General features: G+C 47.0%; 1 protein-coding gene across 2 annotated transcripts in view; it reads left to right on the forward strand.

Annotated features, from left to right (window-relative positions):
• SLC39A11 (solute carrier family 39 member 11) overlaps nucleotides 1-26075 on the forward strand; it is a 1676832-nt gene that overhangs the window by 28427 nt on the left and 1622330 nt on the right. For both annotated transcript variants that reach the window (XM_069199826.1, XM_069199827.1), the window contains exon 2: nucleotides 8773-8891. In XM_069199826.1, the coding sequence (XP_069055927.1) occupies nucleotides 8784-8891 (108 nt within the window). In that variant the 5' untranslated portion in view covers nucleotides 8773-8783. The remainder of the gene's footprint in view (nucleotides 1-8772; nucleotides 8892-26075) is intronic.

Genomic DNA, 26075 nt, shown 5'->3' on the forward strand with positions numbered 1-26075 from the left:
TGACTACACCACTAAGGGGTTCATTATGACCCTTACGGTCACCAGACCGCCAGGGTCACGGTAGCTGTAGTACAGGGGTCGGGGTGGTCTGATCGCTACATTATGACTGTGGTGGAGCCACCACGATCGAACCTCCGACACCGCCAGGTTGCCGCCGGCCTGCAGTCTGGTGTTCCCGGCGGTTGTAATCCGCCAGCCTGTCCATGGTGGTTTGCACCGCCATGTACAGGCTGGCGCAGTGGGGGACTCGGGGGCACTGCACTTGGCATGGGCACTGCAGGCCCATCGCTTATTCCACTGCCCGAATTACAGGCAGTGGAATGCGCAACGGGTGCTGCTGCACCAGCTGCACCTCCACATTGCCGCTGGCTCCATTAGGAGCCAGCTGCAATGTTAAGGCCCTGTTCCCCCCTGGGCTGGCGGGTGGCAACACTTTCCAACCGCCGGCCCAGCGGGTAACTCCAATTAGGGTTGGCGGGGTTCAAGCCACTCCGCTGCCCGCCAAAGTCTTAATGGGGGCCCATTTGTTTGTGTGAAAAGTTCTCTGGGGCTTTGATGGAGAAACATGCTAAGTAGTTTTGGAATGAACATTCATCGCAGATCACAAAACAAAATCCTAAAAGCCTGTTTACAAAACTTTCAAAGATAGTGAACAAAATATTTAGGGGCGGACAAAACATTCTGTATTGGCAGCGGAATTGGCAGAATTTTGGCGAGTTCTGGCAAATCCTGCCAATCGCCACATGGTGGAATTTTGTCTTGTGCGTGGCGCAACAATGATAAATTGGCGAGCAAGATTTGCCATCCTCTAGCGTAATTTCCGGTTCCTAGGAGGACATCCGGTGACATTTTTTTTAAAGCGGGCATTCGCAGGTGGTCATGTCTGTTTGTGGTCATAGGGCTGCCACTCGAGTAGAATATCTACTGAATATCTGCAGAATCAACTTGAGTAGCTGCGCCCTCAGGCGCGCACCGTGGTGTCTTTCGTGCTGACTTTTCAGTGTGGAATGCAATACCAGCACTAAATCACGGCACCAGAATCGCAGCGTGCCTATTTTTAGCCTTTGGTGGAACTCCACAGAATCTCGCAGATTTTTTATGTAACTCTGCGGTATTCTGCTGAGGCAAATTCCACAGTTGCCACTCATCTCTAATATTATTGCACGGATATGTTTTAAGGTTTTGGAAGTCATAATGGTGTTGAGAAAGCAGCAGAGTACAAGGAAAAATTCCCAGAGGAAGAGCAAGTGATCAAAAGCTGGGAAAACAAATCGTTGTTCATAAAAGTGGACAAAAATCCTGTTAAGGTTAAGTATTACTACACATAATACAATATGCTGCACACCAATCACACACAATTGTAATACACATATGACCCAAATAAATGATCTTGAAGAAACTAAGCGTCCAATTTTAATATAAGTTTGAAATGTCCAATCCGATCCAAATACAATTCTTCAAATGTTTGGAAACCCCTCCATGATAATACAATTCAAGCCAACACGTGTTTCGTCATGGGAAATTCTTTTCTATATCCCAAACGACTTCTTCAGGGCTAAAAAATTGTAAACATATTCATTGAGTTAGGAACCAAAATGCTCAAACTTAGTCGTTGAAAATTAAATAAATAAATGAATAAAGATCCCAGAACCTGAACCTAAAGTGCAATAGTCTCATGCAGCACTGGTGTAGTACCCCTTAAAATCTTAATTCACTCAAATGTGAAAGAAACCAGATGAAAGATATATATTAAACAAGTGCTCCCCACAAACACCACTAAAACCTTAAATCAAGCAAACATCCGCCACATTGAGAGGATATGAACTGCCAGTGCTAACCAAAAGCTCAAAATCCATGCAGAAATAACCTCTGTGTCAACCAACAGGCTTACAAAATCCTTAGTAGTACCTCCTAATTAATAAGATCCTACAAATCCAATGACAATTGACCGTATTTATCGAGCGTTATCTGTTATTTCAATTGTAAACTGAACTTCTCCAGATCTATCATGTAAACAGAAAACAGGAATGCGATTCATTTACACATAATATCGACTGAGTAGTATAACCAAATGATTTAAGCCTCATTTATAACATGCGAACCCCATATGACCCCCATGTTGAAAACCTTCAATCCAGAGTCCAATAATATCAAAGCACTTCCCGTATTAGTATAATATCATCCGTGAACTACAATGTAAAAAATATACAAGTTGGTGACATTATATCCTAATAGACAGGAGCTCGACTTTGAGTCTCCTAACAGAACCAGACAATACTCAGAGAATAAAGAAAATAAAGCATCCCCAAACCCGGCACTCACCGCGTTATAGTCCAATGCTACGAGCGCAGCGTTCGCATGTATCGAAGAACTCTGAACGGCGAGTACGCGACTCCGCTGTACCGCGCATCTAAAACGGAAGCTAAATAGACTTCCGATTGCAATACTGAAGTAAATCCATGGAAAAAGAAAGCGGACTAGCGACTACTTCAATTAAATTGGCACCCAACCAAACTTTGGCTCCAAAATAAACAACAACATACCCAATGGAATATTGAAGCTACAAATGAAACTAACTATTCACACACATAATCCAATTACAAATGACAATTAAACTGACTCAGCAAAGTACGACTTTTTTCTTTTTCTTTCACAGCCAAACCAAGAATAAACCTCCTCCATGACTATACAGACTGCACACTCTTCAATCAATCAATTAATTAGAGATTAGACTCAAATCAACAACATATCAAGAAAATAAACACTGAAGTCCTAAACCAAAGACTGTGTATGTAAAAGTACACCCACTGAGGCCAAAAAGAATTCTCAAATAGTGTTAAGTCTAAAATTGATCTAAGTTATGCCCAACCCACATGGTACTACTGTCCAACGTACCCTATATAGTATCATAATGACAATGTTGGAGGATTTTGGTTGATAACTCCATGTTGTGTCCCTCATAAATAAGGGATACATTAACAGACAATACAAAACATCAAACATATAAGCAGATGAGGCAGAAATCACATGCACAGATATCATATGAACAGAAATCAAATTTCAGTCGCCTAAGAAAAATTCCAATTCCCTATCAGAGTTGAGATCTGATTCCACAGCCCTCAATCTCATGATCCAAAGTGCCTCTTTTTTACGTAGGGCTAATTCTCTATTACCCCCCCTAGGATCTCTAGGGACATGTTCCAATCCAAAGAATTCAAAGCTCTTATGTACTGATTGTGAGTTACAGTCTGCAATATGTGCTACTATTGGGTATCTAACATCATCATTTTTAAGCGCTCAGACATGTTCTCCAATTCTAGTCTTGAGTGGGCGTATTGTGCTACCCACATAAATCTTAGAGCATTTACAACGTATTATGTACACAACATAAGTCGTATTACAATTGATCAATGAACTGATTTTGAATTGTCTTTTTCCATCAGAGAACTCCTTAATGTTATGGCAAGCCCAGCGGCATACTCCACAGCCGCCACATTTAAAAAAAAAAACACAGATTTTGTAGAAAGCCATGTTTTGTCGGGAGAACTAGTAGTGAAGCTAGGACTCGGAATACTCTTCAAATTTCTACCTTTTCAATATGTTGTTGGTATTGTTTCAGGTATTAAATCTTTTAATGATTCATCTTGAGACAGTAAACCCCAATGTTTATTCATAAATTTTTTTAGAATCAAAGAAGCATCATTGAAGTCTGTTATGAAACGAACTACATTAGATTGATCACTCATCTTTCTTCGATCTCTAGTTTTGAAAGTATCACTTCTCTCCAAGCGTTTAGCTTTAAAATGAGCCTTCTTCACCGTCTTGTTCGAGTAGCCTCGTGCTATAAATCTCCTACCCATATCATCTACCTCTTGTAAGAACTCCTCATCCAAACTACAATTGCGTCGAGCCCTCACAAATTCTGCAAAAGGAATAGAAACTATTTGATGTCTAGGGTGTGAACTATCAGCATGAAGGATGGAATTGCATGCCGTAGCTTTACGAAACAGTCTACTCTGAATTTTACCATTTGCAATAAATACCTCAACATCTAGGAATTCAATACTTACAGAGCTGAATTGATATGTGAATTTCACATTCATAGTATTGGAATTTAAAAAAACTGCAAAATTCTACCAATTTCTGTTCTCCACCAGTCCAGATCAAAAAACAATCATCTATAAACCTTCCCCAATATAATATATAAGTTTGCCATTGAGTTAAACAGGGCCCCAAATCCATTTGTGCTCAAACCACCCCATGAAAAGATTTGCATAGGAGGGGGAGAACTTGGATCCCATCTCCACACCTTGTTTTTGTTGAAACCAGTCTTTATTAAACAGAAAGAAATTGTTGGTGAGAATAAGATTAATCATTTCAATTAACATAGCTGTGTGTTCCCAAAGACTTGCCGATCTTCTATGTAAGAAAAACTGGATAGCTTCTTGTTCATGGTTGATACACGTATAAAGAGATACCACGTCCAATGTCACCAGTAACATGTTACTTTCCCACTCTACATCATTCAAAATACTTAGAATATGTGTGGTGCCTTTGATAAAGGATGGTAAATTATACACCATCGGTTGCAAAAAACAATCAACAAATTCGGAAAGTCTCTCAGTAGGACCTAATATACCTGACACGATCGGTCGACCCGGTGGAAAAGGCAGACCCTTATGTACCTTGGGTAGTGTATAGAGACAGGGATATCTAGGATGATCCACCCTCAAATAGAGCTATTCGTCTTTACTAAGTAACCCCTTATCCATCCAAGTCAATAACGTTCTTGTTGATCGTGTAGGCAAGATTGGGGATTGGATTCCCACAAATCTTCTCATAACAGATTGTATCGTTCAGTTGTGGTAGAATCTCATTGTCATAATCAACCTTGTTCATCAGAACCACATTCCCCCCTTTGTCTGCTTGCCTAATAATAATCTCTTTGTCTCTTGTTTAAGTACTTTGAATGCAGCTACTTCTTCCGAATTCAAATTCTTTGTAAATTGTCTATAATTATTTTTTGCCAAATATTTATCAAAATCTTGACAAACCAAATCAAAAAACTTGTCAAAGGAGTTCAAACTCCAAGATCTCGGCGTCCAACAGGAAATACTTATGTCAGATTCTACTTCCAAATCCTGTAGCACTCTTGAGAGAATGCCTGGATCTTGGCCTCTCTCAGCTAAGGATACAATAAGTGCTGTGTCTTGTACTTCTTCAATAGACAGTGTGCTCAAAGAAGATGTGAGCAAATTAGATCTAGAGCTTGCAACCGGGTGCTGATGAAAATATTTCTTCAGTTTAAGTTTGCGAACAAATTTAAATAAATCAATCTTTGATCTACAAGGATCTCCAAAGGACTTGGGACAACAATTGAGTCCTCTAGCCAGAAGACTCTTGGCCCCCGTAGTTAACTCGAATTTAGAAAAATTTATCACACTAATGGATGATGACCCATCCAAATCTAAGTTTTTTTGTCCCGGGATCTTGTTGTGACCCCATCTCGATCTTTTGCCTTTACCACCTGTTCCTCTGTTGCCCCTCCTTGTTTTTTTGTACTTTTGTTTTGGACATATTTGCCTCGTTTCATCCTCATCAATTCTTGTAAAAAAGTATTCCCTCCTGTGTTATCACATCCTTGAGCAAGCGTACTTGCACCCCCATCCACCTCACTATCACTTGTGACCGGGGTACTAATGGATGTCGAATCTGAAACATTGGACGTGCTAGGGCTCCTAAGAGTCAAATTGGTATGAATCAGATGATCATATTTGCTGGAGAAAGTAAACACCCTCCCTGTCAGATAATCTTTCTCATCCCGTTTCAGTTTTCGCGCTTTTCTCTGCGTAACCTCTTCTTGAAATTTGAGTATTACTTCTTCTAAAATGTTATAATTTTTGTCAGTCGCTTCCTTTAAATTCAAACCCTCAATTTCTCTTTCCCGAGTTTCGATCTCAGCCTGCAGCTTGATCACTTTCCTCTCAGCATTAGTAATCAATATCTCCATGAGTCTCATTGAACTAGCTGTTAGCTCTTTATCCCAAAGAGCCAACAAGTCTGAGTCCAGGTCATCATACGTGGGGAAAATCTGGGATCTCAACCCACGAGGGATGCGATTCAATTTCTTATATTGTTTCAGTGTAGCCCCATCCCACCATTTAGATAATTCACTTTTTTTCAGTTTTTCTAATCTAATAAATTTACTTCTTAAACCTTCATTTTGTACACGCGAATTGTCGCGAAACGTGTTTTGGAGTGTAACCCCCCTAGCTAAGCTGTCAAACAAGTTGTCTGCTAATTTAGTCCTATCTATGATAAAGTATCTAAATATTAAAGCTCAGAGCCAAGCAGCCCCCTAAAAATACTATGACTTTGCTAATGGGGTGAAAAGTTAGGGTTGTAAAGGCGCTCAGGATCCTAAGTAGCACAAAATTATTTTAAACATCAGGATGATGGGAGCCTGCACACGGGAAAACACCCATCCCTTAAAGGTTTATACAAAACCAACCATCAAATAATACAATATGCGGCACACCAATCACACACAATTGTAATACTACACCACTGAATCAGCATGGTCTCTCCCGGGCTGTGAAAATGAGCCCTTCATGGTATCTATAATACGAACAGCTTCAGGAGAAGTAGAGTCATGCATGAAACAGCCTCTGAGAAATGTCACATCAGAGTGTGGTTGCATGGACAGGTATTCAGCGCTTTCAAAGGCTGGGCGTGGTGAACACTGGACTCCATAAGCCTGTACAGTCCGAGGGATGATGCGGCAGGTACAGTTAACGGGGAAAACTGGGCTTTGGAGGGCCACAGTAGCCCACTAAAATTTGCAGAAATATGGAATATAGCATTGAGAGTGCCTCCTCTAACACTGCATTGAAACATCCCTAATAATAAACCATTTCACTATAACCAGCATTGAGGTCATCACTTAAGACATTTACAGCCAGTCCAGGTTTACTATGTAGAATCTACTCTCTGGTAAATAGTTGTCAGGAAAGGGGTAACTTCTTCACCCCAGCAGAGGTAACACTAGCAAACCAATTATGAGGGTAATGATCACATCACCACACCACGCAGAAAACTGAAATATTGTAGACCGTGACTTCAGCAACCTACTCTATACCTGTTAGTAGGAGATACACTTGCTCCTTGATCTGTCCCTCCTTCACTCACACGTCATTAGACTCTTATTCAAATCCTCAAGTTTTCTCTGATTCTCACCCCCAGCAGTAGCCTTTCAGCACCCCTTGTCAATCATTCTTCCGAAGTTCCTCTCAATTCCCCCCTCGTTACGACTTTGGCGGTCCTTACACAGGACCGCCGGAGCGGCTGCAGGCAAAAGACTGCCAGTAATGAAGGTCTTTTGCCCGCCCTATTAGGAGTTTTCCGCTGGGCCAGTGGACGAAAACAGCATTTCTGCCCGCTGGCCCAGCGGAAAACTCACCACAACATTGCCACCGGGTCGTAATCGAGCCGGCGGCATTGTTGTGGTGCGTCGGGTGCGACAGCCCTCCTCGTGCATTTCACTGCCCATAATTCGGGCAGTGAAATGTGTGACGGGCCGTCCATGGGGACCTCTGCACTGCCCATGCCAAGTACATGGGCCCCCATACAGTCCCCACACCCCCTTTCCGACAGCCTTTGCATGGCGGTGAGACCGCCATGCAAAGGCTGGCGGAAAGGGGACTCGTAATCCCCAAGGCAGCACTGCTTCCCGCCGAGACCGCCAGGCTGTCGACGGTGCTGGAGGTCAGACCGTGGCATATCTGCCGCGGTCATAATAGGGGGGATGGACCGCCCTGTCTGCGGCAGTTTGACCGCCATTGTGAGTGTGGCAGTCTTAGACTGCCACACTCGTAATGAGGGCCCCCGTCTTTCTGCACTTACTGATATCGTCAAAAGTTTCATATTTCCCTCTAGAGAAGCATTTTTATGTGTTTTCATCCTAGCACGGTCTTTTGGTATTTTTCCCCTGACGTTTGTTGAGTGATTTTGCATTCACTTTCAACCCCTTCTCCCTTGCCTCACCCCCACTGCAGTAACCTTTCATTATTCGTCTCCCCTCTTTCTGTTTACTATTCTGGTTTTACGCAGGGTGTGGCTATCTATAGTGTAGCAAGTACACTTGGGTATACTGTACTCCAATTATGGCTGTGGACAGGGAATCCTATTCTCTTCGTTTGAACCAGGGCCCCTTCCTAAAAGCCTAACTTTTAGTGTTCCCCACCTTCCTTCAGCAGTCATTTTGTGCACCACCAAGCGATCTTTTGATGGAATTCGTTCAAAACCGAAATTATGTGCTTTCGCTCCAGCAGCAATCATTTGGGACCCTCTCAGTTGCTTATATCTTTTATATGTACAATCATAGTTATCTATAGTGGTCAGAGGGTGGCATGTTAAACTATGCATGATAAACTGGACATTTTAACGTTGTAGTACTTTAAATAAAAGGGAGTGTAGATTTTGTTTGCTATGGTGTACAGGGTCTAGGCAAGGAGAATTCAGATATTTTGGCCATAGGTTGGGCATTTATTTTTATCTTTTTCAGCACTGGAACCCCTTTATCATCCTAAGTTATATAGGGTTTCACCCCCTTCAGAATTGTGTTAAAAAACAAAGCATGCTTGTGTATTCAGGCGACTGTTCTTTACTTAAGTACTACTATTTTTGAAAAGTTCAATTTCCTGCTTCTATTCAAATTCCTACTTCTATGTTCATAAGTACTTTTGACGTTCTGCTTCAATATGTGTTGTCTAGGTTCCCACAGCATGATAGCCGGATACAGCCCAGTGCTCCAGGCATTTTTGGGTACCCTCTTCACATGGGGCCTAACAGCTGCAGGGTCTGCGCTGGTGTTTGTCTTCTCCAGTGGACAGGTGAGTTTTGGGTGATAGCATCTTGCTAATGTCTGGTTTGCACACTGATATTGTAAAATAAAGTTATAACTGTAACTTTTGAATTTTTCAAGTTTGTGTAGTTTAACTTAAGTTTGAATAGGGAAAGTAAGGTTTCCCAACTATAAGTTTTAACCTTTGGTTTTTCATTGAATTATGTATATTCATTTATTTATTTCCAGCCAGAAGGCATGGGCACTTGCTTCCCGCTTATTAAAGTTTGAGACAAACAGAAACTGAGAAGTAGTGCTGCAGGCTGGGGAGTGGCATTTATCCTGACTGCAAGATCAGTGCTCTATGAACATGATGCCTTGTTTAACATACCAAAGAGAAAACTACTTTAACAATCACATTCAAAGCCTCCAATGGCTAGACCAATAAATGCACACTAGACTAATAAAGATGCATTCTATCGGTGCCAACTAGGGGTACAAATTTGTTGCCATGTAATGAGGTTGAATGTTGCAAGTCAAACTCCCACACGGAAGTATTGTGTATCTTGAGGCTACTCATCTTGAGAGTTATAAACTCACAACACTGGCATGCGGCCTTTGAAAAAGGTGGAAGGTGAGCTATAGCTAAAACAACAAAATATTGTTACATAACACGCCAAAATCGAACAAAGGCCCTCCAGAGTGTACCTCAAGAGACCCTAAAGAGGTTTTGTGGGAGACAACCTTGGTTTTATCGCATTTCCATGGCGTCGGCTGGCAGGCCACCAAAGAATGTATCAAATAACCATCAGTCATCTAGGAGTGACACTTTCTTCAAACATAGAACCAGTTCAACTCTAGGAAGACTCTAAATTGTAAAACACTATTCCAGGCCTTTCTTTTTAATAGGATCTGAACAGTAAGTAGGTAATTCACTGTATGTGCTCGGAGTGTGTGCAGTCTGCTGTGGCAAGTAGTGAACCTGCACTTACGATAAGAAAAACACCCTAAGGGTATGCACCTGTGCATGTAAACCAACTCAATAACTGAGTTTTTTTTTTTTTACAAGAAATAGTCTTCCTTTCATAAAGCAAACGTTCATACAGCAGTCTCCATTGACAACAAAATAGCCTGCTGACTCCTTGTGTATTTATCTTGGGACCCCGCACAACAGCATCCCAGCTTTGTTTGGACATATTCTTTTCAAACTAAATCCCTTTCAAACACTGAAACGTCCATGCGATTTGTAGTGCAGCATTAAACAAGGCCTTGTGGTAACCTCTGGTATACCACTAGAATCACAAGTTGAAAGGTACTGAATCTAGACAGATGTAGGGGCATACTCTGACGTTTCAATCCTTCTCCTAGGAAACATCCAGGAGAAGGGCTGTTTACCAGTGCCAGCTTATGATACTTTGCACTTCTGCTAATGTTAAAGTCTCTTAAGGATCCTCTTTTTTTCCCCTCTACAGTTCACAAACTCATAGCTTCCCTCATCTGTGACTCCAACCTGAAACTTCATTCATATGCATACTAGGCTTCTAAGTCACTGTGTGAAAGAATGCTTGGGTGGCAGTCTCCCAAAAAAGATATTAATTGCTGCATAGGCCAGTCCGAGCTTTGCTAGATGCCTGTTAAACTGAATGGATGGATGCGTGTTGTTAGTATGCTGGAAGACACCATTCATCTGGTGTACTACCAAACCTCATAAATCACTTTCCCAAACCACATTTTTAAACTGCTCTCCTTTGGGAAAAACATTAGTCTTTTAACTTTCTGTTCACATGCTACTTATATTTAGTCTTTACTACCTTTTCCAGCCTCTTTTGCAGACTGACCTTTCAGTGTTCCTTCAGCTCATCATGGAGTAAAACATCATCTCCAACCCAACTATAAAGTGAATTATTAGGGAGAACACAGTTTGGCACTTGAAGTGAGTTGTAGTGAAACTCATGTGCCCTTCACAATGGTGCCACTGCTATGCCTGCATTAGATTCCACTACAGAAAAGCTACTTACCTTTTCTGACCTTACTAATTCTCTGCTCTTCTGCCTACACTAGAGGTACGCAGGTGGGTTTTCCCATGTCCTTCACCTTCATTCATTTATTTCTTTTCCATGGCCAAAAGAGCACATTCACCTATTTACTTGCCTTCCTGGATCTTCAACACACTTCTTGGTACTAGATTGACACTTTACAAATCTTCTTTTTGATAATAGCAAATATGTCTCTCCAACCCAGGCGTGCAGACTTTTTTGATGTCCTCATACCTTTTTTTTTTTAAATGTGACATATCTGGATTCTCTCAACTGGCAGTCATATCAACTGTCCTATCTTGCTTTATGTATGACCAGACCAGCATTTTATTATTTGAAACACATGTGTTGCTGCTGAACTTTGAAATGGACAGTAGATTAATCTTCTTTCTCTTCTTCCAACCTGCTCATCTGTACATTCCAATGCCCAGCTTCTCCTCCTGGTGATCAGAACTGCAAGTGCTGCTAATTTAGTTAATCCGCAGAAGAGGAAGGGCCATCTGTGTTCCCATGAGCTAATAAATATTAACACAATTAGAACTTCAATGGGCTTAAGTTTGATGTATGTAGCTTCATCTTTCACCTGAATGCTTTATTTCTGTGAAGAAAAAAAATGACGGTATCTGGAACAGAAGTCCATTAGTCATTAAGGCCCTCGTTATGACCCTGGCTTTATGTAATAAAGTGGCAGTAATAATGCCAACATGCTGGCGACAAGTTCCGCCAAATTATAACCATGGCGGTGATAATTCCCATAGACAGCCAATGTACTACACCAACCGCCAGGGCGGAAACAACACTCACCACGGCGGTAGACATCAACAGCCTGGCGGAAGACAAAATACAGCCCACCACATTATGACACGGGAAACCAGGGCGGTACCAACGCTAACAAAAGCTTGGCAGAAACAGAGCTCAGAAGTGAAACGACTCACCATTGGAGACACAGGGAAGAACTACGCCACCATGGAACCCGAACTGCAAGTTTTCCTGATGATCTTCTACGTAATGCTCCACCTGGAAAGACGACGACGGTGAGTACAGCCGCCTAGCACACAAGGGAGGGTGGGAGGAAAACGAGGGTGATACACACATGCACGACACACACCCGACATACATGCACCATACATACAACCAGCTGCACACGTAAGCCAGTGGCACAGGACACACAGCATAGTAGAACATGGACCAGATTGCTGGAGTACTGACAATGTATTAGCATAGCAAAACCCACCTGACACACCAAATATATTTACAGATGTACATAAAGGGCCAAACCCCAGTCCAAAGTCATAAGGGCACACAAGGCCACAGAGCAAAGTCCAGGGCCCAATCTGTATCCTGACACGTCCAGAGAGAACACTGCAGGGGCATCATTTTGCAAGTTGGAAGGCACCTCAAGGAGATGGGGGGGGGGGGGGGCACCTCAGCCGAATACGGGAACTTTCCCACTGTTTCTGGAGGGGACTCCATGTCCATTGCTCTGTCTTGGGGAGTGCAAGGCCACAGTCTCTCAGGTGGGTGACTACCCCTCTGGTTCTGGAGGGGGCTCCATGCCCATTGCTCTGTCCTGGGGAGTGCAAAGCCACAGTCTTCCCCACTGGTTCTGGAAGGGGCAACATGCCCATTGCTCTGTCCTGGGGAGTGCAAGGCCACAGTCTCTCCAGTGGGTGACTTCCTCACTGGTCTTGGAAGGGGCAACTCGCGCAGCAGCCCCTGGAGTGTGGCCTACATGGCGTCCGCTGGTGGTGACGGCTGCACTGCGGTGGTGGATGGAGGAGCCTCCTTGGCAGCCACTGCACTCTCTGATGGCTGCACTGTGGTGGTGGATGGAGGAGCCTCCTGGGCAGGTTCTGCCCTCTTGTGGCTGCACTGTGGTGGTTGATGGAGGAGCTTCCTGGGCAGCCTCTGCACTTTCTGATGGCTGCACTGTAGTGGTGGATGGAGGAGCCTCCTGGGCAGCCTCTGCACTCTCTGATAGCTGCTCTGTGGTGGTGGATGGAGGAGCCTCCTGGGCAGCCTCCGCACTCTTTGATGGCTACATTGTGGTGGTGGATGGAGAAGCTTCCTGGGCAGTCTCTGCACTCTCTGATGGCTAAGCTGTGTTGGTGGATGGAGGAGCCTCCTGAGCAGCCTCTGCACTCTCTGACTGCTGCACTTCCTCAGCTGGGGATGGGGGCCCCTTGACAGCTGGTGGTGGATGTGTCAGCCTGACAGCCTCCGCTGGCGTAAAGTGCTTTGTTTCCTCCAGTACCTGGGGTGTGGATCCCTTCCCCTTCCTGGCAGGGGTAGATGGGCTTTTCCCCTCTCTACCTGGTGCTGCAGTCTTCTTCCCCTTCTTCACGGGTGGTGCAGGACCCTCCCCCTTCTTTCCAGGTGGTGCAGCCCCCTTCCCCTTCTTTCCAGGTGGTGCAGCCCCCTTCCCCTTCTTTCCAGGTGGTGCAGGCCCCTTCCCCTTCTTTCCAGGTGGTGCAGGCCCCTTCCCCTTCTTTCCAGGTGGTGCAGGCCCCTTCCCCTTCTTTCCAGGTGGTGCAGGCCCCATCCCCTTCTTTCCAGGTGGTGCAGGCCCCATCCCCTTCTTTCCAGGTGGTGCAGGCCCCATCCCCTTCTTTCCAGGTGGTGCAGGCCCCTTCCCCTTCTTTCCAGGTGGTGCAGGCCCCTAGGCCCCTTCCCCTTCTTTACAGGTGGTGCAGGCCCCTTCCTCTTCTGCGATGGAAGTGTGGTATCCTTGCCACCACAAGTAGGTCCCCGTGCACTGTTTGGCTGAGGTGCTGGGCTGTGTCATTGGTGCCCTTCCCATATGGGCAGGACGGGGGGAGGGGTAGGGAAGAGATCAAATTGGGAAAGGAAAAGCTTTTTAGGGACGGTGGGGTGGGAGGAAGGAGGAGTAACGGGAGTGGAGGATGAGGGAGTGGTTGTTGGAGGTGTATGTCAGCTGCACTTGGGAGCAGGTGCATGGGCAGTATGCTGATGTGAGGTGGATGGCTGTTGGGTGTGTGAATGCTTACGTTTGTGTCCTTTGGGGGGGGACAGACCGGGTGGGAGAGGCCAGAGGGGACGCCTGCATGGCTGTTGTGGAGGTGTCTGCCATTGAGGTGTGTGTTCTGCTTGGTGTGGTGATGCTGGTAGTGGATGTTGATGTAGTGCATGCAGGTGTGAGTGTGGACGTGACTGGGAGGGAGGTGGTGGTGGTGGTGGTGGTGGTGGTGGTGGAGGAGGAGGTGAAGGTGAAGGTGAAGGAGGAGGGGGGGAGACAGTGGAGGCAGTGGATGTTGTCATGTCTGCAACTGTATGGTGTTTGCGTGAGTGCTTGTGGAATGAAGTGTGGTGCTTTTGTTTGCCTGTGCCACTCTTGGGTGTTGCCTTGTGTGCATGCTCGTCTGTATGTGTGCCTGGGATGGGTTGGGATTGAGGAGAATGGGACTGGGAAGTGGGAGTTGGAGGGGGGGCGGGAGAAACAGGGACTATGGCTGGTATCAGAGAGGAGGCCAGAGCCTAAATCGATCTCTGTTGGGCCACCAATCCACTGTGAATGCCCTCCAGGAATGCATTGCATTGCTGCATCTGGGATGCCAGCCCCTGGATGGCATTCACAATGGTTGACTGTCCTACAGAGATGGATCTCAGGAAGTCAATAGCCTCCTCACTCAGGGCAGCAGGGCTCACTGGGACAGGGCCTGAGGTGCCTTGGGCGAAGGAGATGCCCACTCTCCTGGGTGAGCGGGCATGGGCAACTCGCAGAGGGGCTACTGGGATGGTGGTGCTGGTACGGGGTGGCGGCTGTACCTGCAGCTGGGGTGGTCACAGAGGTGTCCGCCACCAACAGGGAGCGCTCCCATTGGAGTTGGTATCAGAGTCTGTGTATTCTCCTCCAGTATCTGCAGTGGTGCTCCCCTCGCCCTCCGTCACACTGGTTCCCTCGGCGTCGGTGGACTCTGCCTCCAGGGTGCTGTGGGATGCAGCTCCTTCTGTCGCCGGTGCCCCTGCTCCTCCGCCCGGTGATGCTTATGCACACAAGTACAGGATGACAAAAAAATAAAAGGAGGGTGGAGACACTTTGTCATTGACTGCACCAACACCACTATTGCCATGCACATCACCATCACACACAGAGAACATGCTTAAGCAGTATGCATTGCACTACCAGGGATATGGCTAGTCACTAAGGCAAGATGAGGACCACACACCGCCAACTGCAGCACACCTGGGTCCCACGATGCCCTGCCTGAAATGGACTACTAACAAGCTAGGTTACCTGAATTTGCCATGCAGCCATTACCCTAGAGATGACCCACAGTGAAATGTCTGGCCTGGGCTTAGGGGCACCCACTAACACACATCCACCACCTGGATTCCACCCCATCAGCCAAAATATGTAATGAAACCCACTGTACTCACCGCCTTGTGGCTGCTGTGATTCCATTAAGTGCCCATCCAGCTCTGGGTAGGCCATCGCCAGTATGGAGGCCATCGGGGGGGGGTCAGGTTCCGTCGGGCACCCCTTTCTCGTTGGGAGGCCATCACCAGCTGGGCCTCCACGGTCTTCCGTGCCCAGCGTCTCAGGTCCTCCCACCGTTTCCGACAGTGGGTGCTCCGCATGCCATAGACCCCCAGGGTCTGCACATCCTTGGCGATGGCATGCCATAATCCCTTCTTTTGATGGCCGCCGACCTGCAAAGGTTATACATACAGGAGAACTCCATTAAAAAACAGTCCAGCCTGTCACACACATGGCCCACCATACCCGATTCCATCACCATTGGCACATACATAGGCCATCTCACAACATGTACACCGCCAACAGAGAATCCCCCCTTACATGATGCCTTCACACACATTAACATGCATCCATGCCACATGCATTGTGGCCAAAGTGTACTCAACTGTTCGTTGGGAGGCCCATACAGCTGTCCGTACTGGGGTAGAACCCCATCCACCAGTCGCTCCAACTCGTCTGAAGTGAAGGCTGGGGCCCTTTCCCCAGTCACACGGGCCATGGTAGGTTCCAGACACAGGTCACAGCAGCACACAGAGTGTAGGTCTTCTCCTGTTGAAGGTCAGGAAACAAGTGAGGATTGAGTTAGAAAATGGCGGTCACGTCCGCAACTGTGTACACCATCACCGCTGGCGTACATCCCCATTGGCCACTGTACTCGATAGGGCCCAAAATTATCCAATGAGGAATTGCACAGCGGTGCAAGACCACCTATCGCCGTGACGCCCAATGTCGGCGGAAAAACTCACTTCCACCTGTCCCTCCATACTGGACAGGCGGTCGCCATTTTGGGGGGTGGGGGGGAACAGGTCTATCGACAGGCGAAATAGGCACATACTTAGGCATTTACACTGTCCCAATACATAGGTGCACCATGTTGACTGATGTTGTGGTTTAGTTGTTCAATTGTGACAGCCTGCTCACTCTTGTGTCCCTTAGATACCTACTGCTGCAGATGAATAGGAGGTGGAGACAAACCCCCATGTAGAGACCCCTGGTGGGCTTAGCTACACTGGAGGACAGGCAAATTATCCTCACCTATAGACTGGGCAGGGCCCCAATCATAGAGCTGTGTGCCCAGTTGGAGCCTGACCTGATAACTGCTATTCGTCATCTGACTGGGATCCCCCCTCTTGTGCAAGTGCTATCAGTGCTCCATTTACTGGTGACAGTGGGCTTGGCAGCAGAAATGTCACAGCCAGTGTTCTCAATCGTGCTGGCAAGAGTGTTGTCTGCCCTGGTAAAACACATTTGCAGCTACATAGCTTTCCCCCAGGTGGAAGATTTGGCCACTGTGAAGGCCGCATTCTATGCAATGGGACATATTCCCAGTATTACTGGGGCGATTGACGGGACACATATCGCGTTTGCGCCCCCCCCCCCCCAACACCTCCCTTCCACTGATAGAATGAAAAGGTGTACAGGAATCATAAGAGTTTCCACTCCATGAATGTGCAGATGGTGTAAATAGCGGACCAGTACATCTCCCACGTCAATGGTAAGTATCCTGGGTCAGTCCATGATGCCTTTGTCTTGAGGAATAGCAGCATCCCAAATGTGATGGCCCAACTACAGAGGCACAGGGTGTGGCTTATAGGTGAGCCTTGGTCCCCACCCAGTGTATGTTATTGTATGCCTCTGGTGTTAACCTCATAGGATAGTGTGTGGCTAAATGTTGTCCCTTAATACTTGAAGGTGACTCTTGCTATCCAAACCTATTGTGGCTGCTGACCCCTGTGAGGAATGCCAGGAAAAGGGCTGAAGAACGTTATAATGAGGCACATGGGTGAACCAGAAGGATCATCGAGAGAACCTTCGGCCTTCTGAAGGTGCCTCCGTCTGATAGGTGGATCCCTGTGCTACTCACCCGAGAAGGTCTGCCAGATAGTCATAACATGCTGCATGTTGCACAACCTGGCCCTCAGACGGCATGTACCTTTTCTGCAGAAGGAGGAGACTGGAGATGCCCCTATTGCTGCAGTAGACCCTGAGGATGAAGAAGCTGAAGATGAGGATGAGGACAACAGAACCACAGTTATCTGTTAGTACTTCCAATGACACAGAGGTGAGTTACTGCAATTTCACATTTCAATGACTATTGGTGTATTCTGTGTGGCAGTGGCATGATGGCATTACCCACTTTTTACCTCTACTTACTGTTAGCTGTGGATTCTCATTTTTACAGATGTTAGTGCACTGACTACAGCTACCTACAGGTCATTATTTCTATCCTCTCACACTGTACAGTTCATTTGCCACGGATATTACTGTTTCCATTAATACACCGTTCAGCACATGACATACAAGTATTTTAGTTGTGTTTAAGGATGTTTCTTGTAGTGCTAATAAATTGAGGGGAAAGTGCAATGGAATGGGGTGATGACGGAAGAAAGTCCAGGGTATTGTTCGAGTCTGTTTGTAGCACATGTGCAGTGTCCATGTGGCCATAGGAAGGGGAGCAAAGGCAGTTTAAGGTGGACAAGGTGACATTCTGGGACACAAGGGGACAATTAGGAGAGTCTAATTTCCTGGTGGTGGTCTTGGCAATTGTCTCTGGCTTCTGTCTGGGTCACAGGGAACGTTTGGGGGGTGGTTCACCTCCTGCAGGGGGAGGGATGCTGGTGGCCTGTGGGTTCTGTGGCGAGCCTCCTGGCCACTAGCGGCAGCAGAAGTGGATGGCTGTTCAGTTGCTGTTGCCTCCCTCACAATGTTGGCCATGTCTGCCAGCACCCCTGCTATGGAGATCAGGGTGGTGTTGATGGCCTGCAAGTCCTCCCTGATCCCCTGATATTGTCCCTCCTGCAGCTGCCTTTTCTCCTGCACGTTGTCAAGGATCTGGCCCATCGTATCCTGGGAATGTTGGTAAGCTCCCACGATCTCGGAGAGTGCCCCCTGGAGAGTCAGTTTCCTGGTCCTGTCCTGCCCCTGGCGCATAGCAGTCCTCCCAGTGTCCCTGTTGGCCTGTGCCTGTGTCCCCTGAACGGTGTGCCCACTGACACTGACCCCAGGTCCCTGATTTTCTTGGGGACGAGGTGTAGCCTGGGGTCCCTGTACAGGTGAGCACACTGCTGATTGACTTGTCCTGGGGACAGAGGTGGGGGTACCCTGGGTGGGTGATGTGGTGTTGGATCCTGATTGGGGCGGCTCTGTGGTGGACTGTGATTGTGCTTGGGTGACCGGTTGTCCAGTTGTCCCTGATGGGCCAGGTAGGTCCTCCAGATCCTGAAGTCCAGAGTTACTTTCATCACTGCCACTGACATTGGCTGGGGTACCTGTGGGGATGTAAGTGATGTATTATGCTTTTTGTGTATGACATATTGTACACCTCTGGCTTCCCCTCTATGGTTGGTGTTGCCCTGCCACCTTTTGCATGTGTATGGTGATGTATTGCGGGAGTGTTAGTTTCCCTATGCTGTGCATGCTTTAGTGATGGGTGTCCATGCAGGGCTGGGAGGGGTGTCCATTCATTGGTATAGCATGCAGGGCTTGGCATTGTGGTTAGTCATATGTGTAGGTGCAGGGTGAGGGGGTGTGATGGCATGCATGTATGGGTGGGTGATAAGTGGTAAATATTGACTTACCAGTGTCCAGTCCTCCGGCTACTCCAGTGAGTCCCTCAGGATGCAGTAATGCCAAAACTTGCTCCTCCCATGCTGTGGGGGAGGAGGAGCGGGTCCACCGCCAGTCCTCTGTATGACAAGCTGGTGTCTTGCTGCTATGGAACATACCTTCCCCTGTAGGTCGTTCCACCTCTTTCTGATGTCGTCCCTTGTTCTTGGATGTTGTCCCACTGCGTTCACCCTGTCCACGATTCTCCACCATAGCTCCATCTTCCTGGCAATGGATATCTGCTGTACCTGGCTCTACCCTGACAGTTTCCTCCACCATGACCCTAACTCCTCCTCAATGAAACGGGGGTGCCTTTGTGGTGCCATGGGTGTTGTGTGGTGTGTGTTGGTGAGAGTGAGTTGTGTAAATTGGTGGGATGTGAGATATGGAGTGAGTGAGTGATGTTTGGGTGTGAGTGGTGTGTGTGTCTAGTTGTCTCTGTGTTGTTTGTGTCAATCTCCTGGCAGTAATTGTTGTTGGTAAAGGTTTGTGGGTAATGTGGGTGTGTGTTTTATAGTGGTGTGGGTGTGGTGTGCGTATGTGTGCCAGCTGTGTGTTTTTTTTTTTTTGTATTGGCCAATGTAGTGTTGTTTTGTATGTGGGTGTCCATTCTGAGTGAGGCGGTATGTACCGCTAGTGGTTTACCGCCGTTGAATGTCCGCCGTGTTGATTCGTTGGCCATAACGTGATGGGCGTTGTTTTGTTGTGGGCTTAACAGTATAGGTGTTGGGTCCGCCACTTTTGCACTGACCTTTGGTCTGGTTGATTTGTGTATGTGGCTGTATTCTGTCAGATTGGTGTGTGTGTGTCATAATATCGTGAACGGATATTCGTCGCCGCTGCGGAATGTTGCCAGCTGTCGGCGTGGCTGTAAACGGCATTTACCGCCAATGTGATAATGAGGGCCTAAGTCTTGGGGACCATCTTCTGAATAGTATGCCCCCAGATTTTTACCTTCTTTAACTGAACCTGTTTTTGTTGGTCATTGGAGTCTGCACACTTTGCTCCTGCTAGCCAGTGGCAAAGCAGAGACCTGGCCAAAGCACGCATGCAGTGCTTTTTTAATTTATTCATGTTACACAAATATATTGAATATGCAAAGAATGTTGTCAGACAAGAAAAACAGTATAAAATTAAATGAGTGGCAAAGCAGCCTAAGCAGGCTAGCCACGGCACTGAAATGCATTAGGTTTGCGGCAGCTGTGCACTTGTTATTGGAGAAAATGCGGTAAATCACAGACCTAGTCAGCCAGAGGGTGATGTGGTGTTCCCAGTGCCCCATGCTGTGGTGGGCGAAGCAAACTGAATATATATATATATATATATATATATATATATATATATATATATATATATATATATATATATCAAAACTCATAATGAAAATCTAGATAGATTTCATTAGATTGGAGGAGGGGGGCGACAAGAATCTCTAGGCCAGATCAGAGAAACGGGCAAACGTCTGTGCTACTGAGCCAGACCTAAGCATAGATAGAGGGGCTTGGAGTCGCCCCTCCTCTTCCGTGAGTTGGTTCGGCTGATATTCTCACTGTGCTTCCGCCCACTACAACACACAGCGTGGGGCAGTGGGGCACCCCACTTCAGCCTTTGGCTCTCTCTCGCTGTCGGAGGTGACATTTTGCCTCATCGCCTGTGCACAGACGCATAAAAAAGAATCTATTCCCCGGCTGGGCTGGTAGGCCACTAGTTTACTTTGCCGTTGCCTTTTTTCTTTCATTTCTTTATCCTTTTTGGGTCATCCTTGTGTGTTTAAAGTACGCCGTCAGGTTATAGTAATTCTGTGCCAAAATGACCCCTTCTTTGCACCAATGTAAATAGGATTTTCCTTTGGAGACGCACTTTGTTTCTTGGTCATTTATTTTATATGCTTGCAATAGAAACTGATTACCAAAATGTAGCTTTACTTTACCAATGGTTGATTACATATTTGTTTTTACATTTCTTTCTTAAGCACTGTTCGCTCTACACACTCTGAAACACTATAACAACAATAATGAGACAAACGGGAAACCTAGGGTAACTATATAAATAACCACATTAATGGACAACTAATAATGAAAAGCATGAAAGCTGCTCACGGCCAAGTTTTAAAACGTTTCCTGAAAAACCGGAAGTCCGAAGTGGCCCTCGGTGCTGTGCATCACAGAAGCTGAGTCGGCTGTTTACTCAGTGCTGTCCACCGAGTTCCTGCCCTCTGCGTGCTACAATGGTAGCCAGGGCCTTGAAGGGAGGGACAGATGCTCGACAAGCGTACTTGCTTAATGCGGTGAGATAGTGTGTTTTACCTTTAAGCACTGGACACCAGAGTCGGGCAACCGGACGGGGTACCACAAATGGCAGTGGAGATGGCTCTTGGTACTGTGCTAGAGAGAACCTTTAGCATCACCCTGGCAACCATGTTCTGCATCACTGGGACGCCGGTTGGCTAGTCAGAGCAGAAATACCGGGGACGAGATCGGTTCAAGTTGCCCCTATTGCTGCTGAAACACTTGGTGAGCCAGCATATTTTCCATGGCACTGGTGACCTTGTTCTTAACAGCTTTTGTTTGTTCAGGTAAAAGAGAGAGCTGGTGCTTCTAAAATAGGCATTCATTCCAGAGCTGACAGTGAGACTTGGACAAAGTTATTTAGCTGCATTGCTTAGTCTTGATCCAACCACTTGTGTGTTCCCTGTTGTGCTCAGTGCTGGTCAACTGATGAGTCAACGATAACACTTCACCTTAGTGTAATAATTAAAATACATTTATTGAACGATGGTTATATCCACAGTTGTATTTTATATTCAAGCACATTAAAAAGTTTCTGGCGAATGTACTGTTTAGTGCTCGAAAACATGCACAAAGAGGAGATATGAGATAAGATAGCATGATGTGGTATAGACGCATGAAAACAAGTGTGTACAAGTTCACCGATGATAATGTGGTCAAGCGGAAAAACCATCTAAGTTGTTAAACAACAACATACATCCACTTGATGGGGTGTCGATGTTTCTACTCTAAGGGATAAATTCATGGGTCATCCTCAGGACATTAAAAATTAGCTGAGAATTTGCTAAACAAAAAATATAAATATATATATTATATATATATATATATATATATATATATATGCATATATGGTGAGGGTACATGAGAGAGAAAAAATGACAATTTGAGAGGTCTAAGTGCAAGTCTCTGGTGAGTTGTAAGCAGGGCTGCAGGAATTATTATTATGGTTTAGATCTTTTCTAATGAGAACGCTTCAGTACAGTTATAGGAGTATGACTGCAAAAATCAGTCCAAATCATTGTTGCAACCGTAGAGTTCAGCCAGACTGTTCTAAAAGTCCTGCTAATCCTTGGTACCGCATAGGTACAAAAGACGAAAGGTTCACAGCAGATTACTCAACGAAAACTATCTGCTCATGAGCAGGCCTAGGTCAAGCCAACTGAGCCTTATCCTAAATTCTCTCATACACATAGGAAAAGGTTTTGGGATACAGGGATTAAGCCAACATCTCCTACATGGTTTGGCACTCAGTGACAAGAGAGAAGTCCAGAGGTTAGGACCCTTCCCAGTGTCGGAGCAAGCCAGCAGAACCACTGTCTTCTTCACCTTGCTGAAGCTTTTGGTTTTTAGCCTTAAGCATCTCACGCCATCTTTAGCGGAGATCGGTCTCTCACCAGGCTATTCACTGAGTGACACTTTCTTGCATGTGTTGTTGATGCCGGCTTCCAGCTCTTCTTTCTGTAACTTCCTCCAGGTTCTTCTCTTCTCTCCAACTCTTGGCTATTAACCTGACAATGCCTCTAGAACATTGGAATCACACCCTGAGTGGGAGAGAAGCAATGGTTTCTCCCCTGCAGTAGGTCAGGCATATTTGTATTATTAATATATTTGTGATCTACTGTGCACTGTGGTGCTTTTCTTACTCGTGAACACTCTCTGCACCGGGCACAACCATGCTCTTTCCAGTCCTGAATCATACCTTCCATTATCTAAGACCTTTTTCTTCTTTTCGCCTCCTGGCTGTGCTCATGGGAATCTTAATTTCAGTTTGGGTGATTAAAAAAGGGCTGAGGTAGACTCCACAAGCTCCCCACCATCAAGCCTTCTTTGATAGAATGACCAGATCTTGTGGAGACCTTTTTTATAATGTCTCTCTGTTGGTCTTTCACCAAGCCAACTTCAATGTACAGTATGCTTATGGGATTGCAAGAATGGACCTACACATCTTCTCTGAGAGTCTGAGTCCCAATGCAGACTCTTCCTGGCCAAAGCTAGGCTGGCTGGCTTAACAAGGCCAGAAAAGAAACAGAAAAGGGCCAGAAATCCAGAACCAAAAAAAACCCCAAATAAAATACTTTTTTTAACCGAAATATTATGCCCATAAATACAAACTAGTTTAGCTTTTGTGATGAATATGTGGAAAACGCCTATGAGAGCCTCTCCTCATTGAGCCTCAATGAACATGCACCAGCCCAGAAAACACTAAGTGATGCAACCGTGTGTATTAGTTTCCCCATGACACCAATTTGTTAGGTTGAGCCTATCAGTCAGTGGAAGCTGTGTGGTTGAAAAATAACTATTGTGGGCTTACCAAGAACTTACAGTGGGCTTGCAGCCCGTCAGTTGCTTACAGTTGGTTGGATATAATCGGACTCTCATTTGCTTGCTTCTTATTCTGTGGCTTTCCTTCTCCATCTTGTGTTTATCTTACCCTGGAGCATATCCTCTTTACAGTCTTTTTCCTTGGTTGACTTGTATCCTTTTACTAGGAAACTATTTTTTCTCAAGCACTCCAAGAGAGCGCATCTGATTTCTAGCTTTCCCTCTGGTGTGCTTCACTCCCTTCCACATATCCACGCCCTACGCTTCATATCGCTATCTTCCTTGTGTTGAAAGTTCTTTCTCATTTTATTCTCCCCCACCAAACACCCTTCCGCCTGCCAAAGGCAAGCCCGTCTGCGCCCGTCCGCGCCCAGCGCCACGACCCCTGGCCCTCAGCACTCCCAAACCCCGCTGCACCGCTACGACCCCATCACCCTCCACGCCCTCAACCCAGGGCGGTCCAGCACCTGCTTCCAAGCCAACCCAAAACGTACCCACGGACCCTTCGCATGTCACACCTGCAAACTTACCTTCCACCACGAAACCACCACGACCGCCAGCCCACGTGCCATCAACCACCTCAAATGCATCCTGATCAACGCACGATCCGTCCACAAGCACGCCGTTGAACTCTGCGACCTCCTGGACTCCACCGCACCAGACGTCGCCTTCATCACTGAGACCTGGATGAACGCCTCCTCGGCCCCCAACATCGCCATAGCCATCCCCGAAGGCTACAAGATTTCCAGGAAAGACCGCACCAACCAAGTAGGAGGAGGAATCGCCATCGTCTTCAAAGACTCCATCAACGTCACCACCTCCACCGAAGACACCCCCTCGCCGCCGAACACCTGCACATCCAGATCCGCACAGACCCCAGGACCACCCTCAGAGGATCTCTCATCTACTGCCCCCCCGGACCGCGCGCCCTCTTCAGCGACTCCATCACCGACTTCATCTCCCCGCACGCCCTCGCCTCGCCGGACTACATCCTCCTCGGCGACCTCAACTTCCATCTGGAACAGAACAACGACCCCAACACCACCGCCCTGCTCGACAACCTCGCCAACCTCGGCCTCAAGCAACTGGTGAACACCCCCACCCACATCGCCAGACACACGCTCGACCCCATCTTCTCCGCCAGCAAACACGTATCCTTCAGCCACGCCTCCGCTCTACACTGGACCGACCACAGATGTGTCCACTTCACCTTCCGACGCGAGACTAGCCACCTCCGCACACAACCCATCCCACGTCGACAGTGGAACAAAATCTCCGAAGAACAGCTTCTCTCCACCCTCATCGACAACCAACCCACCTTCTCCGCCGACCCCAACGACGCAGCCCTCAGCCTCACGAACTGGATCACCAACTGCGCAGACAACCTCGCTCCCCTCAGACGCCCTCCAAGACAGTCCAACACCAAAAAACCTCTCTGGTTCTCTGACACCCTTAAGGAATCAAAGAAAACTTGTCGCACCCTCGAGAAAGCCTGTCGTAAGGACCACACCGCAGACAACATGACTGCCCTCAAGAACGCTACCCGCGAACACCATCACCTGATCCGCGCAGCCAAAAGGAATTTCTTCACAGACAGACTGGACAAAAACAGCCACAACAGCAGAGAACTCTTCAACATCGTTAAAGAGCTCTCCAACCCCAAAGCCAACGCCATCACGCCCTCACAAGACCTTTGCAACTCCCTTGCCACCTTCTTCCATCGTAAGATTACCGACCTACACGACAGCTTCGAACACCAGACCCAGCCGACCACCACAGACCCCACACCCCCAGCCATCACCCTCAACGCCTGGACCCACATCAACACAGAAGAGACCAAAGCCACCATGAACTCCATCCACCCCGGTGCCCCCTCGGACCCCTGCCCACACTTCATCTTCAATAAAGCTGACAACATCATCGCCCCGCACCTCCAGACCATCATCAACACCTCGTTTTCCTCTGCTACCTTCCCTGAGAGCTGGAAACACGCTGAAGTCAACGCCCTACTGAAGAAACCTACGGCTGACCCAAGCGACCTGAAGAACTTCCGCCCCATCTCGCTCCTCCCCTTCCCTGCCAAAGTCATAGAGAAGACCGTCAACGAGCAGCTTACCAACTTCCTTGAAGACAACAACCTTCTCGACCCCTCTCAGTCCGGATTCCGAGCCAACCACAGCACAGAAACCGCCCTCATCTCAGTCACAGACGACATCAGAACCCTGATGGACAACGGAGAAACAGTCGCCCTCATCCTCCTCGACCTCTCGGCTGCCTTCGACACCGTCTATCACCGCACCCTAATAACCCGCCTCCGCTCCACCGGGATCCAAGGCCAGGCCCTGGACTGGATCACCTCCTTCCTCTCCAACCGCTCCCAAAGAGTCTACCTTCCACCTTTTTGCTCAGACCCCACCGAGATCATTTGCGGCGTCCCACAAGGCTCCTCGCTCAGCCCGACACTCTTCAATGTCTACATGAGC

The sequence above is a fragment of the Pleurodeles waltl genome, chromosome 7 (assembly GCF_031143425.1).
Source record: "Pleurodeles waltl isolate 20211129_DDA chromosome 7, aPleWal1.hap1.20221129, whole genome shotgun sequence".
Taxonomy (NCBI): domain Eukaryota; kingdom Metazoa; phylum Chordata; class Amphibia; order Caudata; family Salamandridae; genus Pleurodeles; species Pleurodeles waltl.